General features: G+C 36.5%; 1 protein-coding gene across 2 annotated transcripts in view; it reads left to right on the forward strand.

Moving 5' to 3' along the window:
* Nucleotides 1-16,504, forward strand: part of LOC144967702 (uncharacterized) — a 62,674-nt gene that overhangs the window by 26,157 nt on the left and 20,013 nt on the right. For both annotated transcript variants that reach the window (XM_078905243.1, XM_078905244.1), the window contains exon 2: nucleotides 11,585-14,154. In XM_078905243.1, the coding sequence (XP_078761369.1) occupies nucleotides 11,585-14,154 (2,570 nt within the window). The remainder of the gene's footprint in view (nucleotides 1-11,584; nucleotides 14,155-16,504) is intronic.

The raw sequence follows: 16,504 nt of genomic DNA on the forward strand, positions 1-16,504 counted from the left end.
TTATTATTATTATTATTATTATTATTATTATTATTATTATTATTATTATTGTTTTTATCATCATCATCATCATTATTATTAGTATTATTGTTGTTGTTTATTCATTCATTTTTTCATTCCTTAAACTGTCCATCATCCCTTATTTTCTTTTTAAACATGTTTTTTGTTCTTGTTAATTGTTTTGTTGGTTTGTTTGTTTGTTTGTTTTGTTGTGGGGGGTTGTTGGTTTCTTGGGTTTTTGTTTGTTTTTTGTGTCTTTGTGATTATTGTGTAGGCCTATATTCTATAATCGATGATAACCGGATCTTCATGGTCCTATGCGTGAGAGGAAGTCATAGACATTGTTGATCAGTTATTTGTTTTACGACTTCAGTACAATGTGTGGTCTCAAGTAGTGTCATGAGATATCAACGTGTGTACATCTCCACTCCACTCACACAATGCCTAATTCATTTCCATACATTCTCTATTTCTACCTCTCACTCTCACTACTTCTCCCCGCCTTCCTCTCTCCCTTTCTTCATTCTTATTACGTCCCCCCGCTCTCTCTCTCTCTCTCTCTCTCTCTCTCTCTCTCTCTCTCTCTCTCTCTCTCTCTCTGCCATTCATGCACATTCCCAACGTTATTTTTTTAAAAATCGTTTATGGAGGAAAAATGCGTTATTCTCTTTGTTTTGTTTTGACAGGGAACAGAGTTAATTTTTCTCTATGTTGACAGCGGTCACCAAGACCAAGAATGTGGTGTCTATTTTTATCTGTAAAGGTTTACTTGTTAAAGTGACAGCAAAACAAAGAAAAAAGCAAGCCTTCCTTAAGGAATTACAATTATTATTTGCGGCGGGGGAGGCGGGGCCTGTGCTTTTTTTTTTTTTTAAATTATATCTGCTTTGTCTGGCTCTATTATGCAGGTGAGCACAACATTCCTTTGGTGTTGATGTTGTTGTCGTCGTCATTTTTGTAGGTGTTGTTTTAAATTTTTTACCTGTTAAAAGATGTGGGGGTTTTTTGTTGTGTTTTTTTTTTTTTGTTGGATTTTAAAAAAAAATAATTGTTTCGTTTTTCTTGTGTGTGTATGTGTTTGTTTGTTTGTTTTTTAATTTCAATCTCATTTCTGTCGCAAATTTATTTTTCAACCATCCAAATCAGATAAAATTTTGTTTGTTTTCCAATATACTCAGTCAGCCATCTGTCTCAAAATGAGTATTGATTTGCATCATTGTCGGAACAGACACGTGTCAAGAGACGATCTGGTAATTCAACAGGCAATGCCGTTTTCAATGCACTTTAACACATTTACAAATTCATGTAAGCCTTGTGGACATGTAGACATTTGCATTATGAATAATATTTTATTTTGCGGTGTATCAACAAGATGGAGGCATAATTTATTCATGGCCCCTAGTTCATCCTTTGTGTGCAGTTGTATTTTTTTTACGCTGTATTTCATCTATTTTGTCAGTGTCTTGTTCAATACACATGTAAACTGTCTATTTCTGACAAGATTGCGAATTTTACAAAAAAAATCGAGAGATCTCTTACCTTCTTAAAGGAGCAAATCCTTTTTATACTAACCCATTTATGTCAAATGATTTTGTTTTAATCATCTTCATCTTCATCATCATCATCATCTCTTAAGCTACCAATCTCGTAACAAATTCAGCTATAGAAACACTGACATTCACCAAGAAGAATAAGTAACACCCCCAAAAAAAATTTATTAAAAGTAACATTTTAAAAAAAATTTAAATCGGACTTCGGAGCATTTTAAAATTTTAACCCTGCTGAAGACAAGTTTTAATTAATAAATTTCAGAGAAATTTGAGAACTTAGCCGGGTCAATTTAAGTTGAAAAATCTCTCTTGTCTAAACATTGTTAGTTGAATCGAAACTGATTCTAATTTTCTTATTAACGTCTGCACCTCATCACCATCTTCACATAATGGGGGAATCACGTTAGTCTATTGATCGGTTGATTGATTGATTGATTGATTGATTGTAGGTTACCAACCGATCGATGTCATTCCTTTCAATGCCATCGGCCATTCGCTAATAACTGGAATTCTTTACGGGTAATGGGGGTAGTCTCGCGCTCATTCATGTTTCATTCCGCGTGGGAGGATTCGTACGCACACGCTTGTCATTTGTTCCTGGCTTTATGTACTCTCTCTCTCTCTCTCTCTCTCTCTCTCTCTCTCTCTCTCTCTCTCTCTCTCTCTCTCTCTCTCTCTCTCTCTCTCTCTCTCTCTCTCTCTCTCTCTCTCTCTCTCTCTCTCTCTCTGTGTGTGTGTGTGTGTGTGTATGTATGTTTGTTTGTGGCCCAACGGTACGATGTCACATCTTATGAATGTTAAGCTATGTTTAGCGTGGTTAGTCAGTGTTGCGTCTATGTAGGAAAGTGGCAAGTAGGAGTAGACAAATAGGAGTCAGATAGTTTAAAAATTTAGCCAGAAAACTTGACCTTCATATCGATCGATTTAAATGCACCTTGTCAAACACTCTGACCTCAGGGTGACTCTGGTTGTTATACTGTGTGTACATTTTGTAACCTAAACTAATTAATATTCTATCACATTTTAATTTCAAATGTTAAACACAATATATCTAAGGCTTAAGTATGGTTGAAGCACACCCCATTTTGTCCTAACTTTTTATTGTGGACGCTATCTTTAACAGTCGTTTATTCCTTGGTTGTTTATAACTGCTCGTATTTGAGTCATACGTCTAACACAGATGACTATCTTGGCCAATCAAGGATCCCTTGCTTATAAACAGTCTCGTTCATTGGACACAATCTTAAGATGTCAGTTTTGTTTCCTCCTGTCTTCCTTATTATTAATGCCATTCTTTCTCTTTATTTTTTATTTCTTCAACCATGAGATTTCTCGTAATATTTGGTCATGTCTTAATAACTGTCCACTCCTTCATCCATCCAGTCATCAGCTCATTCATTGTTTCAATTATTTAAATCTGGTTGTAAAAAAAAAAAGGAGTAGGTTATCTGAGAACGTTTTATATTTATTCTTGTTTTTGTATTGTTTTGTTTTTTGTTTTATTTGGGTTTTTTTTATAAGTAGGAAAATTGTTTTGGGATTATTTTTTTTTTATTGGGCTTTTTTGTTTGTTTTGTTTTGTTTTCTTTTTTTTTGTGAGTGTTTTTTTTTTTAGGCTCGAAAAAAATATCGATGATACGTAAGTCATTACTTAGTGACTTAATCGACATGCAAGGCAGATTATAATTTGTTCATAATTTGTGTGTACAAACAAACTGCAGTAGTTTTACGTACACTGTATTTATGGCAACGCTGATAATTCCAGATTAGGTTCATAGTGAAAATACTGGTGGACTTTGTTGTAAACAATGAATAAGCAGTAACACGCGTCATTGTTACACGTCATCATTTTTTTTTTTTTAGTTTGACGCAAGTGATGCAAACAAAATATATCATGAAGGTCGTGGCGTTTCGGAACTCTCGTATTTACAACAGATATAATAACATACGTGAAGTAAATGTCAACGCGTCGTAATTTCTTCCATTTGTTCGCGAGTGACGATGTTGTAACTCGGTGAAATCAATATTTCTTCCTCCCTTCTTTTTAAAGGGACAAGATGTTCTTCAGTTCGATGAAATAGAATAGTTTGCCTTCCTCATAGACCCACACGGTTCCACATTCAAACATTTGCGCACATGTGCATACACGCATTCACAACTTATTTATAGGTTCACTCTGCAAACCTTAATAATATTGTAGATAGATATCTATTATATTTTCGTTTACTGCAAAAATATTTTCTTTATGAATACATTCTTATTCTTTCTTTGATTTTTAATTGGGGTTTTGGGGGGTTTTTTTTTTCTTTGTTGGTTTGTGTTTTGGGGTTGTTTTTTGTTTTTTTTGTTGTTTTTTTTTGTTTTGTTTTTTTTTTTGTTGGGGTTGTTTGTTGTTTTGTTTTAGTTTGGTTTTGTCTTTGGAGGGGGGGGGGGGGGGTGAGGTTATTGTATTTTTTGTTCTTTTGTTTTTGTTTTTGTTTTTTGTTGTTTTTTTTTTTTTTTGGGGGGGGGGGGGTTGTTTTATTATTATTATTATTATTATTATTATTATTATTATTATTATTATTATTATTATTATTATTATTATTGTTGTTGTTGTTGTTGTTGTTGTTATTGTTATTATTATTATTCAGGCTTGCCAACCGGTATGCTTGCTCATATTTTAATACGTTTTGAAGTCCTGTATTTGATAATACGGTAATATAGACTAAAATATACTAAATGCAAAAAGTCACAAATTTGTAACAAAAAGGGGGAAAATGATAAAAGTGTAATAGCCAAACAGATGATTTTCATTGGAATTTCAGGATTTTCCTACCCTCGACTAGATTGATGTTTTCATAATAAATTCAGTGAATGTAAAATTTGAAATTTTGGATTTTTAGAAGTGTTGAAAATGTGATTTATAGGGAAAAAATAGGAGAAAATTAGCATAAATATTGGGAAAAATCTAAATCTTTTCAAATGGCAGGCTTTTCTTCTTATAATTATTAAAATTCTTCTTCTTCTTCTTCTTCTTCTTCTTCTTCTTCTTCTTCTTCTTCTTCTTCTTCTTCTTCTTCTTCTTCTTCTTCTTCTTCTTCTTCTTCTTCTTCTTCTTCTTCTTCTTCGACATTGATGGGAGTATACTAGCCTGCCATTTTTACAGATAAATACATATTTTTGATGGTCCTAATTTGACCACATTTGGATTGTTTTCCCTCCAGTTTAATTGAAAATTGGTGGAAATGTTTTTTATACGCAGTTTCACTTCAGATATTTTAAAATTATCAAAATTGTCTAGAATTAATACGGTTTAGTTAATTTTAGTCATACATCCAACTTTCAGAAAATGTGCAATATGCGGGGAGGGGGGGGGGTGAGGGGGGATCCAAATTCGGCTTCCCCGAAAACTCTGTTTATACCGATTAATTTTGTATAAGGGACAGGTCTGATTACGTCATACGATAAAGTAACAACCCCTAAGATGTTGTTATTGGATTGAATGGACTAAAAATGCCTTCGAACTTGAGCGCTTTAGACGATGCTAAACAACAAATGGGGAATTATGACGCACGTCCCTTAGCTTGGTAATTTTCATGTCTTCAAATTGTGAACCTTATCATTTGTGTTATTTTTTTCGGATAATGTCGCGTGTATAATAATTAGTTGATTGCGTCTTTAAATCTCACTGGATGCTGCACAGACTAGACGACAAAGCAAAACACGATCTTTCCATTCATTATCAGAGAAGCTTGTGATTTGCTATTATTGTCCTTGACAGTCTTCTCGTCTTATTTCGTTGTTTTCCTTTCGTCGTCGTCGTCGCCGTTGTTGATTTGGATGATGATGACGAATTGAATTATTTTTTTTATTGATTTTTGCTGTTGTTAATTTTTGTTTTGTTTATTGGTTTGTTTTTATGGGGGGGGGTCTTTATTGTTGATATTTTTAGTAACGCATTATTTTGCAGCTGGTGTTTTGTTGTTTGTTTTTGTTATAATTGTCATTGTTGTTTGGTTGTTTATTCCAGTGGTGTTGAATGCCATTGTCTGCCCGCAAGTTTTCATTTTCTCTTGTCTTCGATATTTCAGATTTATTATTTTTTATTTATTGATACGCTACATAACAGCTACATGTTATGTTTGTTAATACTCTATATTAAATAATATGATATCTTGTTGGAACGTCTCTTGACATGTTATACGAAACAGGTCGATATTCACCGTGGAATAAAGTGACGTGTAGTCGGTTCAAGTCACTACCAAAGGGAAAGACACGAGTACGTTATGCACGCGTTGTCTTGCAGGACTCGTTTCAAGTTACGGAATCACGTAATAGTGTGATAGAAATTCCTCTAGTATCTGTCATCTGCATTTTTTGCGGCCGCAAATATCAGGGCGATCCGCAAATTTTGGCAAATTTCCCAAAATTGGCAAATCGTGGCAAATTTTGGGAAAATTGGCAAATTGCGTGGCAAATTTTGGGAAAAAAAAAGAAGCGAAAACAAGATAACGAAAAAAAAGGTGCGAAACTTGAGAAATGTTGCAGCTTTGCCTGGGCCCAAACCAAGGGAAGCTACTCTCTACGGATAATGATCCTTTAACAACGCTATCGTGTAAATTAATAAATGTAACCTCCTTAAATGTAATAAATTGTCTTTTCTATATTTTTTTTCTGTATCGCGCGTTAATTTTTACTGAAACGCTTAGTTCTCCTCGGCAAATTTTTTGGCAAATTTCTTTGCAAATTTTGGGGGTTTTTTGGGCAAATTTTGGCAAATTGTAGGTCCCAATTTGGCAAAAAATGCAGATGACAGTAGTATTGGTTTCGTCTCCTGGAGGACTGCTGTCACTTCGAAATTTTATTGACTGCGAAGTTAGAAATAATTTAACTAATGATTTATTTTATTAATGGAAATAGTAATTTCTGACAGTAGCAGCAGCTGTACGAAAAATAGTTTTTGTGCCTGTTTCTTACTTACAGCAGTAACTGCAAATTAATAGTCTGCTACTTATTTATTTGCAGTAGTTGCCTACTGAAAATGGTTCTTTCCTTTTTTCTTTTCGTTTTTTCCCCAGTAGGCTTATAGTTTACCATTGTTACTTGTAGTTGTAGTAAATAACAAATCGTAAAATGGAATATGTATAAGTTTCAATTTGATTTACAACCACAGATAGGGTGGACGTTTCGAGCAGAGATGCTAATTTAAAGTTTGTCTCGCAGGAATTTTAAACTTAGACACGGCTTGCATAAATTTCAAAGCTGAAACCAGAATTTCTACGTACGAAATCTAATCTATTTGGGGGACTGGGGAGAGTAATCGTATATTCTAACAAAAACGCAACTACCACTCCAGCCCCTTTTCCTCCAATCGAATGAACAGAGATTAATTCATATATTGTGTATAAATGCCATATTTAAATGAATAGTAATGTTGATGGTAATGATTATGACGACGACGATGTTGTTATGGTAGCAGTAGTTATTGTGTTAACGGTGAAAGTGATGCCGGTGTGGTACATCGTGCGTGTTGCAGTGGTGGTAGTTTTGATGGTGATGATTGCGATGTGGTTAATTTTGAAGTAGTGAAGTGGTGGTCCGGTGACGATGATAATAAAGTGGTGATTGCCGTAGTGGTAATAGTGATGATGATGTATTAGTGGTGGTAATGATGAATGATGTGGTTGTTGCTGTAGTAGTGAAAATGTTGTGGTAGTTGTGGTCGTGGTAGTAATATGATGGTGATGATGATGGGATCATCACAGCCGGATAATACGTTTAAAAAAAAAAAAAAGAAAAGCAAACCAAGGACGAAGGGTAATTTATCAAGGAGACAAACAAATATATATATTTCATGTTACGGTCACCTTTCGTGTAAATTTTTCACGAATGGAATGCCCAACACGTCTTTATCAATCGTTACTGAAATAAACCTATAGATAGAATGCGCTTGGCCAAGGAGTTCACAACATTGCCATCCGGAAGTATAACGGACCAACACACAAACTCTGTGTAACCATGAACGTTTATAGTCTGGTTAATACAGTTTAGTGAAAACAACTCACAAACGCGGATGGCAAAAACAATAACAAAGGCCTGAGTGACGTCATCTGCATACTATCTATACTGTTATTAAAACTATCATTACTAATTTTATAGAAGGAACTGACGTCACTGAGCTCTTTGTTATTGTATTTAGCCAGTAATTGTTATGAGTAGTTCTTACTTAATTGTATCAAATTGACTAAAAACGTGTAAGGTTACACAAAGTTAAACCCGGCGAATGATGTGAGTAATTTAACTAAGCGCATAGCATCATTAATAACAAGATAGAAGACAAACCAGAGGAACCCTCGTATAAAGGGTGCGGTAAAGATAGATTGCACTTGGCTAAGGATCTCACAACATTGCCATCCGGAAGTATAACTGACCAACACACAAAAGTTTATGTAACCATGATCGTTTATAGTCAGGTTAATACAGTTGAGTGAGAATTACTTATAAACGCGGATGGCAAAAAGCAAGAACAAAGACCTGAGTGACGTCAACTTCTATAGGGTCCTTTCCAGGCCTAATGTGTGACTTAAAGTAAAGTACTGCCATCAGCGTTAAAGGAAGGTTTCCTAATCGTATGGTCGAAAAAAATGGTCGCCTCCAAGTAAAAGTTACGCTTCACCAGAGCGATGTAGGGGAGACTTGACTCTAGTTATTCGGTTAATTTAGCGCACAACATTGCATCATACATTGTGAGTTATTTCTTATATTTTGTTGTTATTGTTTTCTTTTGGGTTTTTTTCTTCTTTTGTTTAGTTTGTTGGGCTTTTTGTTTTGTTTGTTTAGGGGTTTTTTTCTTGGGAATTTTTGTTTGCTTTAATGGGGGGTTGCCTGTAGTTGATTTTTATTTATTTTTATCTATTTTATTTATTTATTTATATATTTTTTAAATTATTATATTTTTGTTTCGTTTTGTTTTGTTTGTTTTTTTTTTTGTTTTTTTTGTTGTTGTTGTTTTTTGTTTTTGTTTTTGTTTTTGTTTTTTTTTGTTTTTTTTTTGTTTGTTTGTTGTTTTGTTTTTTGTTTTTTTTTTTTTTTTTTTGGGGGGGGGGGGTGGTTTGTTTATTATCGTCTTTCGGTATGTCGGTTATAGTGTTAGTGGCGAGAATCGTCCTACGAAAATAAAATCACCAATGCTGGTATCGTGGACGCCCATACATTTTTATTTTGCAAAGTTCAAGTCATAGATGTAATGATGCCTGCATGTATAATATATGATTTTTGAAACCTTTTGTCCTGGGTGGGGTTTCTGACCTCTCATAGTGGGCCGGGAGGCTCTTACTGTCTCTCCTATCCCCCTATTTCTGTTTTCCAAATTGCTTTCTGTCTTCGTCTTGGAATGAGATTACATAGTTTTGTCCTGATCCTGGCCAGAGTTCCTTGGCTGGGAGGGAAACCGTCAAATGTATAATTATAGTTTTGGGAGATGATATTTTTCCCTTGTGAAACATCTCTCTGTTATGTATTGTTTTGTTTTTTTAATTTTTAACATTTGAGTGTACTCCTCTTAGTGATATCTTGCGCTGGTATCCGGGTGAGACTTTTAGGTGATTTCAAGCTAAGCACTTTGATAGTGTGCTCTCTACACCTGTCTCCTACTGAACCAATTCCGCTTTGTCTTGCCTTTTCTTTTTAATTGTAATTCGAGAACGTTTTTACCATCCCATTTTTTTTTCCTTTTTACTGGCGCTGATATGATCTTAATGTGTTGCAAGTGCCGTAAAACCCTTAAAAACAACAAAAAACAAGCAAACCTTTTGTCAAACCAAAGAAAAAGGTGCACAGCTGCATGCATGCACATATTTACAGGTCTGGATAACGCAGAGCTATTATTAGTCGGGATGGAGTCTTTTGACCTCCCATCGCGGGAGGGAAGATGTCGTGACTCCAACCTCCATATCCATTTACCTTTTCCAAGTTGCTTGAAATGGTTTTATCCTGGCCCTGGCCGGATACCCTGGCTGAGAGGGAAACAGTCAAATGTATAGTTAGTTTTGGGAGATGATATTTTTCCCCTTGTAAATCATCTCTCTGTTATACACCGTATTATGTTTTGTATACAAATTATATAAGATGTGTAAACATTTGAGTGTATTCCTCTTAGTAGGGGCCTGTGCTTTCGTCTGGATGAGACTTTTTGGTGATCTCAAACTAAGTACTTTGATAGTGTGCTCTTGAATCTACGTGTTTCCTATTTGAACCAATTCCCCTTTTGTCTTCCCCTTTCTTGTGTGCTTTAATTGTGATTCTAGAACTTTTTACCTTCCCGTTTTCTTCCTTTTTACTGGCGCTGATATGACCTTATTGTGTTGCAAGCGCCGTAAAACAAACATAGACATGCTCTTGAAATCTACTTCTGTTCCCTACTCGAACCAATCCCCTTCGTCTTACTTTAATTGTAAATCTATAATTTGTCACCCAATTCCTTCCCCTTTGTTTTGTTGAAAAGATCTAAAAGCACAGTGAAACCCATAAAGGCGGGAAAAAACAAAAACAATAATCATGATAACAAATATTATAATGAAGTGTTTTTTGTTTTTCTTTGATTCTATTATATAAGCTCCATTTCAATAATAAGCTAAAGCAATATGGGTATCATACTTTTAAATAAATACACATCGGTACATAGTTTATATGATTTAACATTATTGCTCCGGAATTGTTGAATTTGGCAACCGTGTTTATCGACTCGACATCTTATTGAGAGGTTGATGAGTGGAAACCAGTCCTTGGCCTCTCTGTCGTGCAGACGTGTTCGCCTTCGTTTGTCCAGACGAGAAAGAGCATCAGCTGCTGTCAGCGACCTCGGTCAAGGTCACGTTTTAGGCAACACTTGTTTTGTGTCATTACGAATGTTCTGGAACATAATAATCCTGTTGTTGAGAATTACATTTTTTGCATTGATTTAAAATGTGACACCAACCACCATCCTCCTCATTATTATTATTATTATTATTATTATTATTATTATTATTATTATTATTATTATTATTATTATTATTATTATTATTATTATTATTATTATTATTATTGTTACTACTACTACTACTACTACTACTACTACTACTACTACTACTACTACTACTACACTACTACTACTACTACTACTACTTCTACTTCTACTACTACTACTACTACTACTACTACTACTACTACTACTACTACTACTACTACTACTACTACTACTACTGACCTCCCATAGTGGGCAGAGAGGTACTTACAATGTCTTCTATTCCTCTATATCTGTTCTCCAGTTTGATTTCTGTCTTTGTCTTGGAATGTCTTGGTTTTGTCCTGGCCCTGACTAAGAGAGAAACAGCCAAATGTATAGTTAGAGTTTTGGGAAATGATATTTTTTAAAATTGTAAATCATCTGTCTGTTATGCACTGTATTGTGTTTTGTTTACATATTATGATTCATAAACATTTAAGTGTATTCCTCTTAGTGGGGACCTGTGCTTGTGTCTGGATGAGACTTTCAGGTGATCTCAAACTAAGTACTTTGATAGTGTGCTCTTGGAATTTACATCTGTTTCCTATTTGAACCAATTCCCCTTTTGTCTTCCCTTTTTTTGGGTGCTTTAATTGTAATTCTATAACATATTACCATCCCATTTCTTCCTTTTTACTGGCGTTGATATGACCTTAATGTGTTGCAATCGCCGTAAAACCCTTTAAAACAAACAAAACATATTGTTACTACTATTATTATTACTATTATTGTTGTTGTTTTTTGTTGTTGTTTACTATGGTCGTCCACGTTTGTTTATACTGCGTTATGTAATATGATTAAATAGGGAAATAATGAAGAGAATTACGTTAAAAGATTATCTTATTTCATTTAGATCCGAAGTAAAATACTTTTACCGAAATAGAAAATGTGTTTTGTCAGTGTTAGGCAGTTGTTATATGGATTGCTTTGTTTTTACAAAATTGTATTCGTTCAATTTTTGTCTTCACATTTATATCTTAATGGTGATTTATCTTTATTTTCACAGAAATGATAGTCCAGGTGTGAGGACCAGAAGACGTACCGGTGAGGGCAAACCGCCATCATCCAACCCCTTGCATAATAATCATCATCATCATCATCAACAACAAAAACAACAACAAAAATATAGCCATCACCACACCGTGTCTGCTAAGGTAACCATCCTTAGTGCTAATTTCAAGAAAGATAGTAAAGACACCAACAATCGTGTTCGAATCAACGGAACTTTGAGGACTACCACTGACATCACCGCCACTACCAACCCCGTTATCAATAACAATAACAATATCCTCATATCCAAGAATACTAAAACTCATTGTCAAAATAACAATCATAACACCACGCACAAAAGAAGCCTTCGTAAGATTAGTGGACATACTAACACTAAAAATTGTCATAGAAATAACTCAACTTTAAGCCCTAAGTTATCTACCTCCACGTATCTTCACAATAATAAACACAATTTAACATTATCAACAAACAATAACAATTTAAAATCTAAAAGAAGGAAGCGAATCTCCGTCTTAGCTGAGTCATTTCCAAGATCTAGTAAAATGGGAGTCTTGTGCGCCGATAGAAATTGCGACAAGGAACCTTGTGGATGTCAGGACATTTCCACTGGGTCACCACGACCCGCCTCGCTCCCGTCCTCTGCTCTCTCCCCAACCTCTCCCACATCCCCGAATAATCTTCATTCAACTAGAAAACGGTCACTTGATTCGACCACAACTTCCTCTGACGCCGAACCGTCTTTCAAATCTGCTCGGCGCCGGGTTCATCGAACCCCTTCTGTCGGTTCAATATTCACGGGAGGAAATGGCAATAACCACACGGCACAGCTTCCTGGTAATCCAATCACAACACGGGCCGGTAATGGTTACCAGAATAAGCTATCTCTCGCCAAGGAAAAAGATGCCGAAGACAATTTGGATAATGTTGCAGCGGTCATGGCCACCAACCCTGCCAAAACAGCTACCATTTCTTTTAATTCTACCAATCATAATATGGTACCCACCCGACCTGTCAGATGCCTTAACGGTTTCAAGTTGACCAACGGTCTTAAAAAAATAGTAGGGGAAAAGTTACGCCTCATTTCAACGCCATCGTCAATATCTACTGAACAGACTAAAAATGGCAATCATCATAATAGTCAATATTTTAACAATCATCAAAAATCGTCTGGTGACAGCGACAGTGATAGTTATGATATGCTACCAGTGACAACATGTTTATCCCGGATAAAGAACTCATTATTATCGTCAGCATTACTGACGCCATCCCCATCTTCCTCTTCTCCTTCTTCTTCTTCTTCGTCATCGTCATCTTTCATTTTTCAAAATAATGATTGTAATAAAAGCAGCAACATAAGCGTAAGTGATAATAATTACAAAGTACATGGTGCTTTGGGTAAAGAATGCATCGCTAACAGTGTTACTACCACTATTACCACCACAACCACCAAAAGCAGCAGCACCTGCAGTAGCAGCAGCGGCAGCAGCATAACGAACACCTCAAAAGGCAGCAATCGTAACAACAATGCTTCTTCAAATACTACTGTTCTTTCAAACAGAGATTCCAATGGACATATTACAGCCCTTAACGATATCGGTGTATCCTCATCTTCTTGTATATCATCTGTACCGTTACCATCATCATCACCTTCGTTATTTTCTCACTCGTGCTCAAAGTTAACTCGCCAATCCTCAAATGCTCAGGGAAATTTGTCACCGCTTCCGCCAGTCTCATCAGGCAGCATCAGCGATGGGCATTGTAACAACAGGAGCACTAAGAACTGTTCTTTCTCGTCCGTCAACAGCAATAGTGCTGCCACCACAACTTCCGTCAACAGCAGTAGCGTTACCAGATGCTCTCCATTGGCATCGGATACCGTCCCAAACCTTCGTCAACGCTCTACTTCAGGAGGTAATAATAATATTAATCATGATAAATCGCCTGTGGCAAACAGTCAGGGTGATGCAGCTGGGAAATCTACCTCCTTTTCTTCGTCAAAATTTACGCCACCACTCTCATCGTCTTTGTCCATGTCGTCATTATCATTATTACACAAACAGAACGGCATATCTAAAGCAAAGTCATCGCTTTCGTCATCATCCTCTTCGTCGTCGACATCATCATCATCATCATTATCAACAACAAAATCATTAACAGCACCCTCAGATTCCGCCGTTCCTAAACAAATCGAGTGTAAATGGCGCGGTTGCTCATTCTCACTCGACCCAAGTGATCTCTTAGATCACGTTAGGAAACACGCCGAGACGCAGATCTCAAAAAAGAAATACGCTTGCCTATGGACCGATTGCAAGGTCTACAACCAGCCTGCCCTGTCGGGTTCCTGGTTAGAAAGGCACATCGTCTCCCACAGTGGACACAGGCCTTTCAAGTGCATCGTTCCCAAATGCGGCCAGCGGTTCCACTCTCAAATGGCACTAGAAAGACATGTCAACAGCCATTTCGCCTCCACAGCAGCCAATGGGGCATCCAAGTCGGGTCGTACACGAGAGGAGATAACGCTACAGAAAAGGAGGAAGCAGATGAAGAGACGATTTGCTCAATCTGGTATGTAGTGGGGTTTATTTTTACTTATTATTGTTGTGGTTTTTACAAATTGTTTTTCTTTGCTTATACAGACCTAGCCTCTCTCTATTTCTCTCTCTCTCTCTCTCTCTCTCTCTCTCTCTCTCTCTCTCTCTCTCTCTCTTCTCTTCTCTCTCTCTCTTTCTCTCTCTCTCTCTCTCTCTCTCTCTCTCTCTCTTTCTCTCTCTCTCTCTTCTTCTCCTCTCTCTCTCTCTCTCTCTCTCTCTCTCTCTCTCTCTCTCTCTCTCTCTCTCTCTCTCTCTCTCTCTCTCTCTCTCGCTTCTCTTCTCTTCTCGTTCGATCGTATCTCTCCCATCTCTATCTCGTAAATCATCATCATATCATCATCGTTATCAACAACAACAATAATAATAACATCATCATCATCATCTTTTCGAGTGATGTATTTCTATTATCGCTATTCTCTTTATCTCATTCAATTTTTTTTTCAAAATTCCCTCTTCTCCCTTTCTTCCTGTTGGTTTTTGTCTTTGCGTAAATAAAATTATATAAAACTAAAGCAGAGCCAGGATAAAATATTGACCTTGTAAGTGTGGCAGATATATTATAAGGTGCTTATATTTCCCTCAATGCTCTGAGTTACGATTGTTTATCACGCCAGAGCCTTCCTGATCCTTTCTTTTTTTTATTTCTGGTCAACGTCGTTTTACTTGTCTTGTCGTGTTAAGAAAAGGAAGTGTATTCAAGTCTGGCACCGTGATCGAGAACCCAGTTGCTTGTCGGGTGGACGTGCGAACTTAAATCTGTTGTTTATCAGATCTATGTTCCCGCTTCATCAACGAGCATCCTGCCTTGTCGTCGTCAACATCATCATCATCTACATCACCATCATTATCGTCGTCATTGTTGTTATCGTCATCATTGTCATCGTCATTATTATCGTCATCGTCTCCATCATCGATATCACTTTTTCTTCATCATTGTACTTTCCTCAGCACTACTAGAAACAGTTTGTGTTAGTATGATTGCTTGTTGTTGTTGTTGTGAATGTAATAAATTATATAAATATTTTTGACAGTTATAATTATAAGGTTTTCAGTTTCAGTTCTCAATGGCAAAATATATCTGGAAGGGGCTCCAAGTAATCGAAAGGAATGATATAGCGCGCGCACGAACAGAGAGAGAGGATCTGATGTGCGTGAATACGAATGACTATGACGAGAGACCCGATTGTGTTGCAGGTTCCTCGTCATATCAAACTAGCAGTGCTAATGGTTTTCTGTGGATCCGAAAAATAATTGTTCGAGAAGGAATTTCCTCCTTTTCGCCTCTTCTGCGATTTATAAGATATGCGTAAGGTTTTGCGAAATGTTCATTCAACTTTTAATTCAGAAAATCTTTCTATAAACGATCGATGAAGATATACACGGTTAAAACGGCGTTAGAAGGCAAATGTTCAAAAAATTTCCTCCTTTCGCTTTTTGTCAGCATCAGCACTGAACTAAGATCCTGTAACTCAGAAAGTAAGAAAAAAATTTGAATACGCACTGTTTTTCTCTCAAGCTCAAACAGTGATTTAGAACCGGGTCTCACTTCTCTCATGTTTTATTTTGAGTGAAATGCCTCATCCATTTCCCCTCCTCTTTTTGTCCAGATTCTCTCTCTCTCTCTCTCTCTCTCTCTCTCTCTCTCTCTCTCTCTCTCTCTCTCTCTCTCTCTCTCTCTCTCTCTCTCTCTCTCTCTCTCTCTCTCTCTCTCTCTCTCTCTCTCTCTCTCCCCCTCTCTTCTAATATTTATGGTCTCGTGCGCCCATTAAATCGCCTTGCGTACTTACCCCTACCCGTATTCGTCTGAATGTTTAAGCTCATATAACAAATCCTCATCAGTTTTGAACATTCTTGATAAAACTATGCTTGTCAATGAAATGGATACGAAAAGCAAAAGAAAGTAGAAATTTATGTGGCATTTCAGTTTCGTCACCTAATATATCTCTCTCTCTCTCTCTCTCTCTCTCTCTCTCTCTCTCTCTCTCTCTCTCTCTCTCTCTCTCTCTCTCTCTTTCTGTGTGTTTGTGTGTGTGTATGCGAGACACTGTATACTGATTGTCTCAATTTTTATTCCCCCCCCCCCCTTTCCCGCCTTTTTTCCCATCGCACCCAGCACTGTAGCGCTAGATCTGTATTCAAAATGCAAATCGTTCTATGCATCTTGCCATGCACAGGAGCGATGTGTGTTAATATATTTCAATTTTCTGGTCTCTTGTCAATTCCTTATAAACTAACTCAGCTAGTTATGTTTTTCCTGTCGATAAGTTATCTGGTTTCGTGTGATTTTATTACAAAGCAAGTACTTGACATAGTCACCACCATCA

Source organism: Berghia stephanieae, chromosome 3, assembly GCF_034508935.2.
Source record: "Berghia stephanieae isolate SIO BIC M18660-M18661 chromosome 3, UCSD_Bste_1.3, whole genome shotgun sequence".
In the NCBI taxonomy this organism is placed as follows: domain Eukaryota; kingdom Metazoa; phylum Mollusca; class Gastropoda; order Nudibranchia; family Aeolidiidae; genus Berghia; species Berghia stephanieae.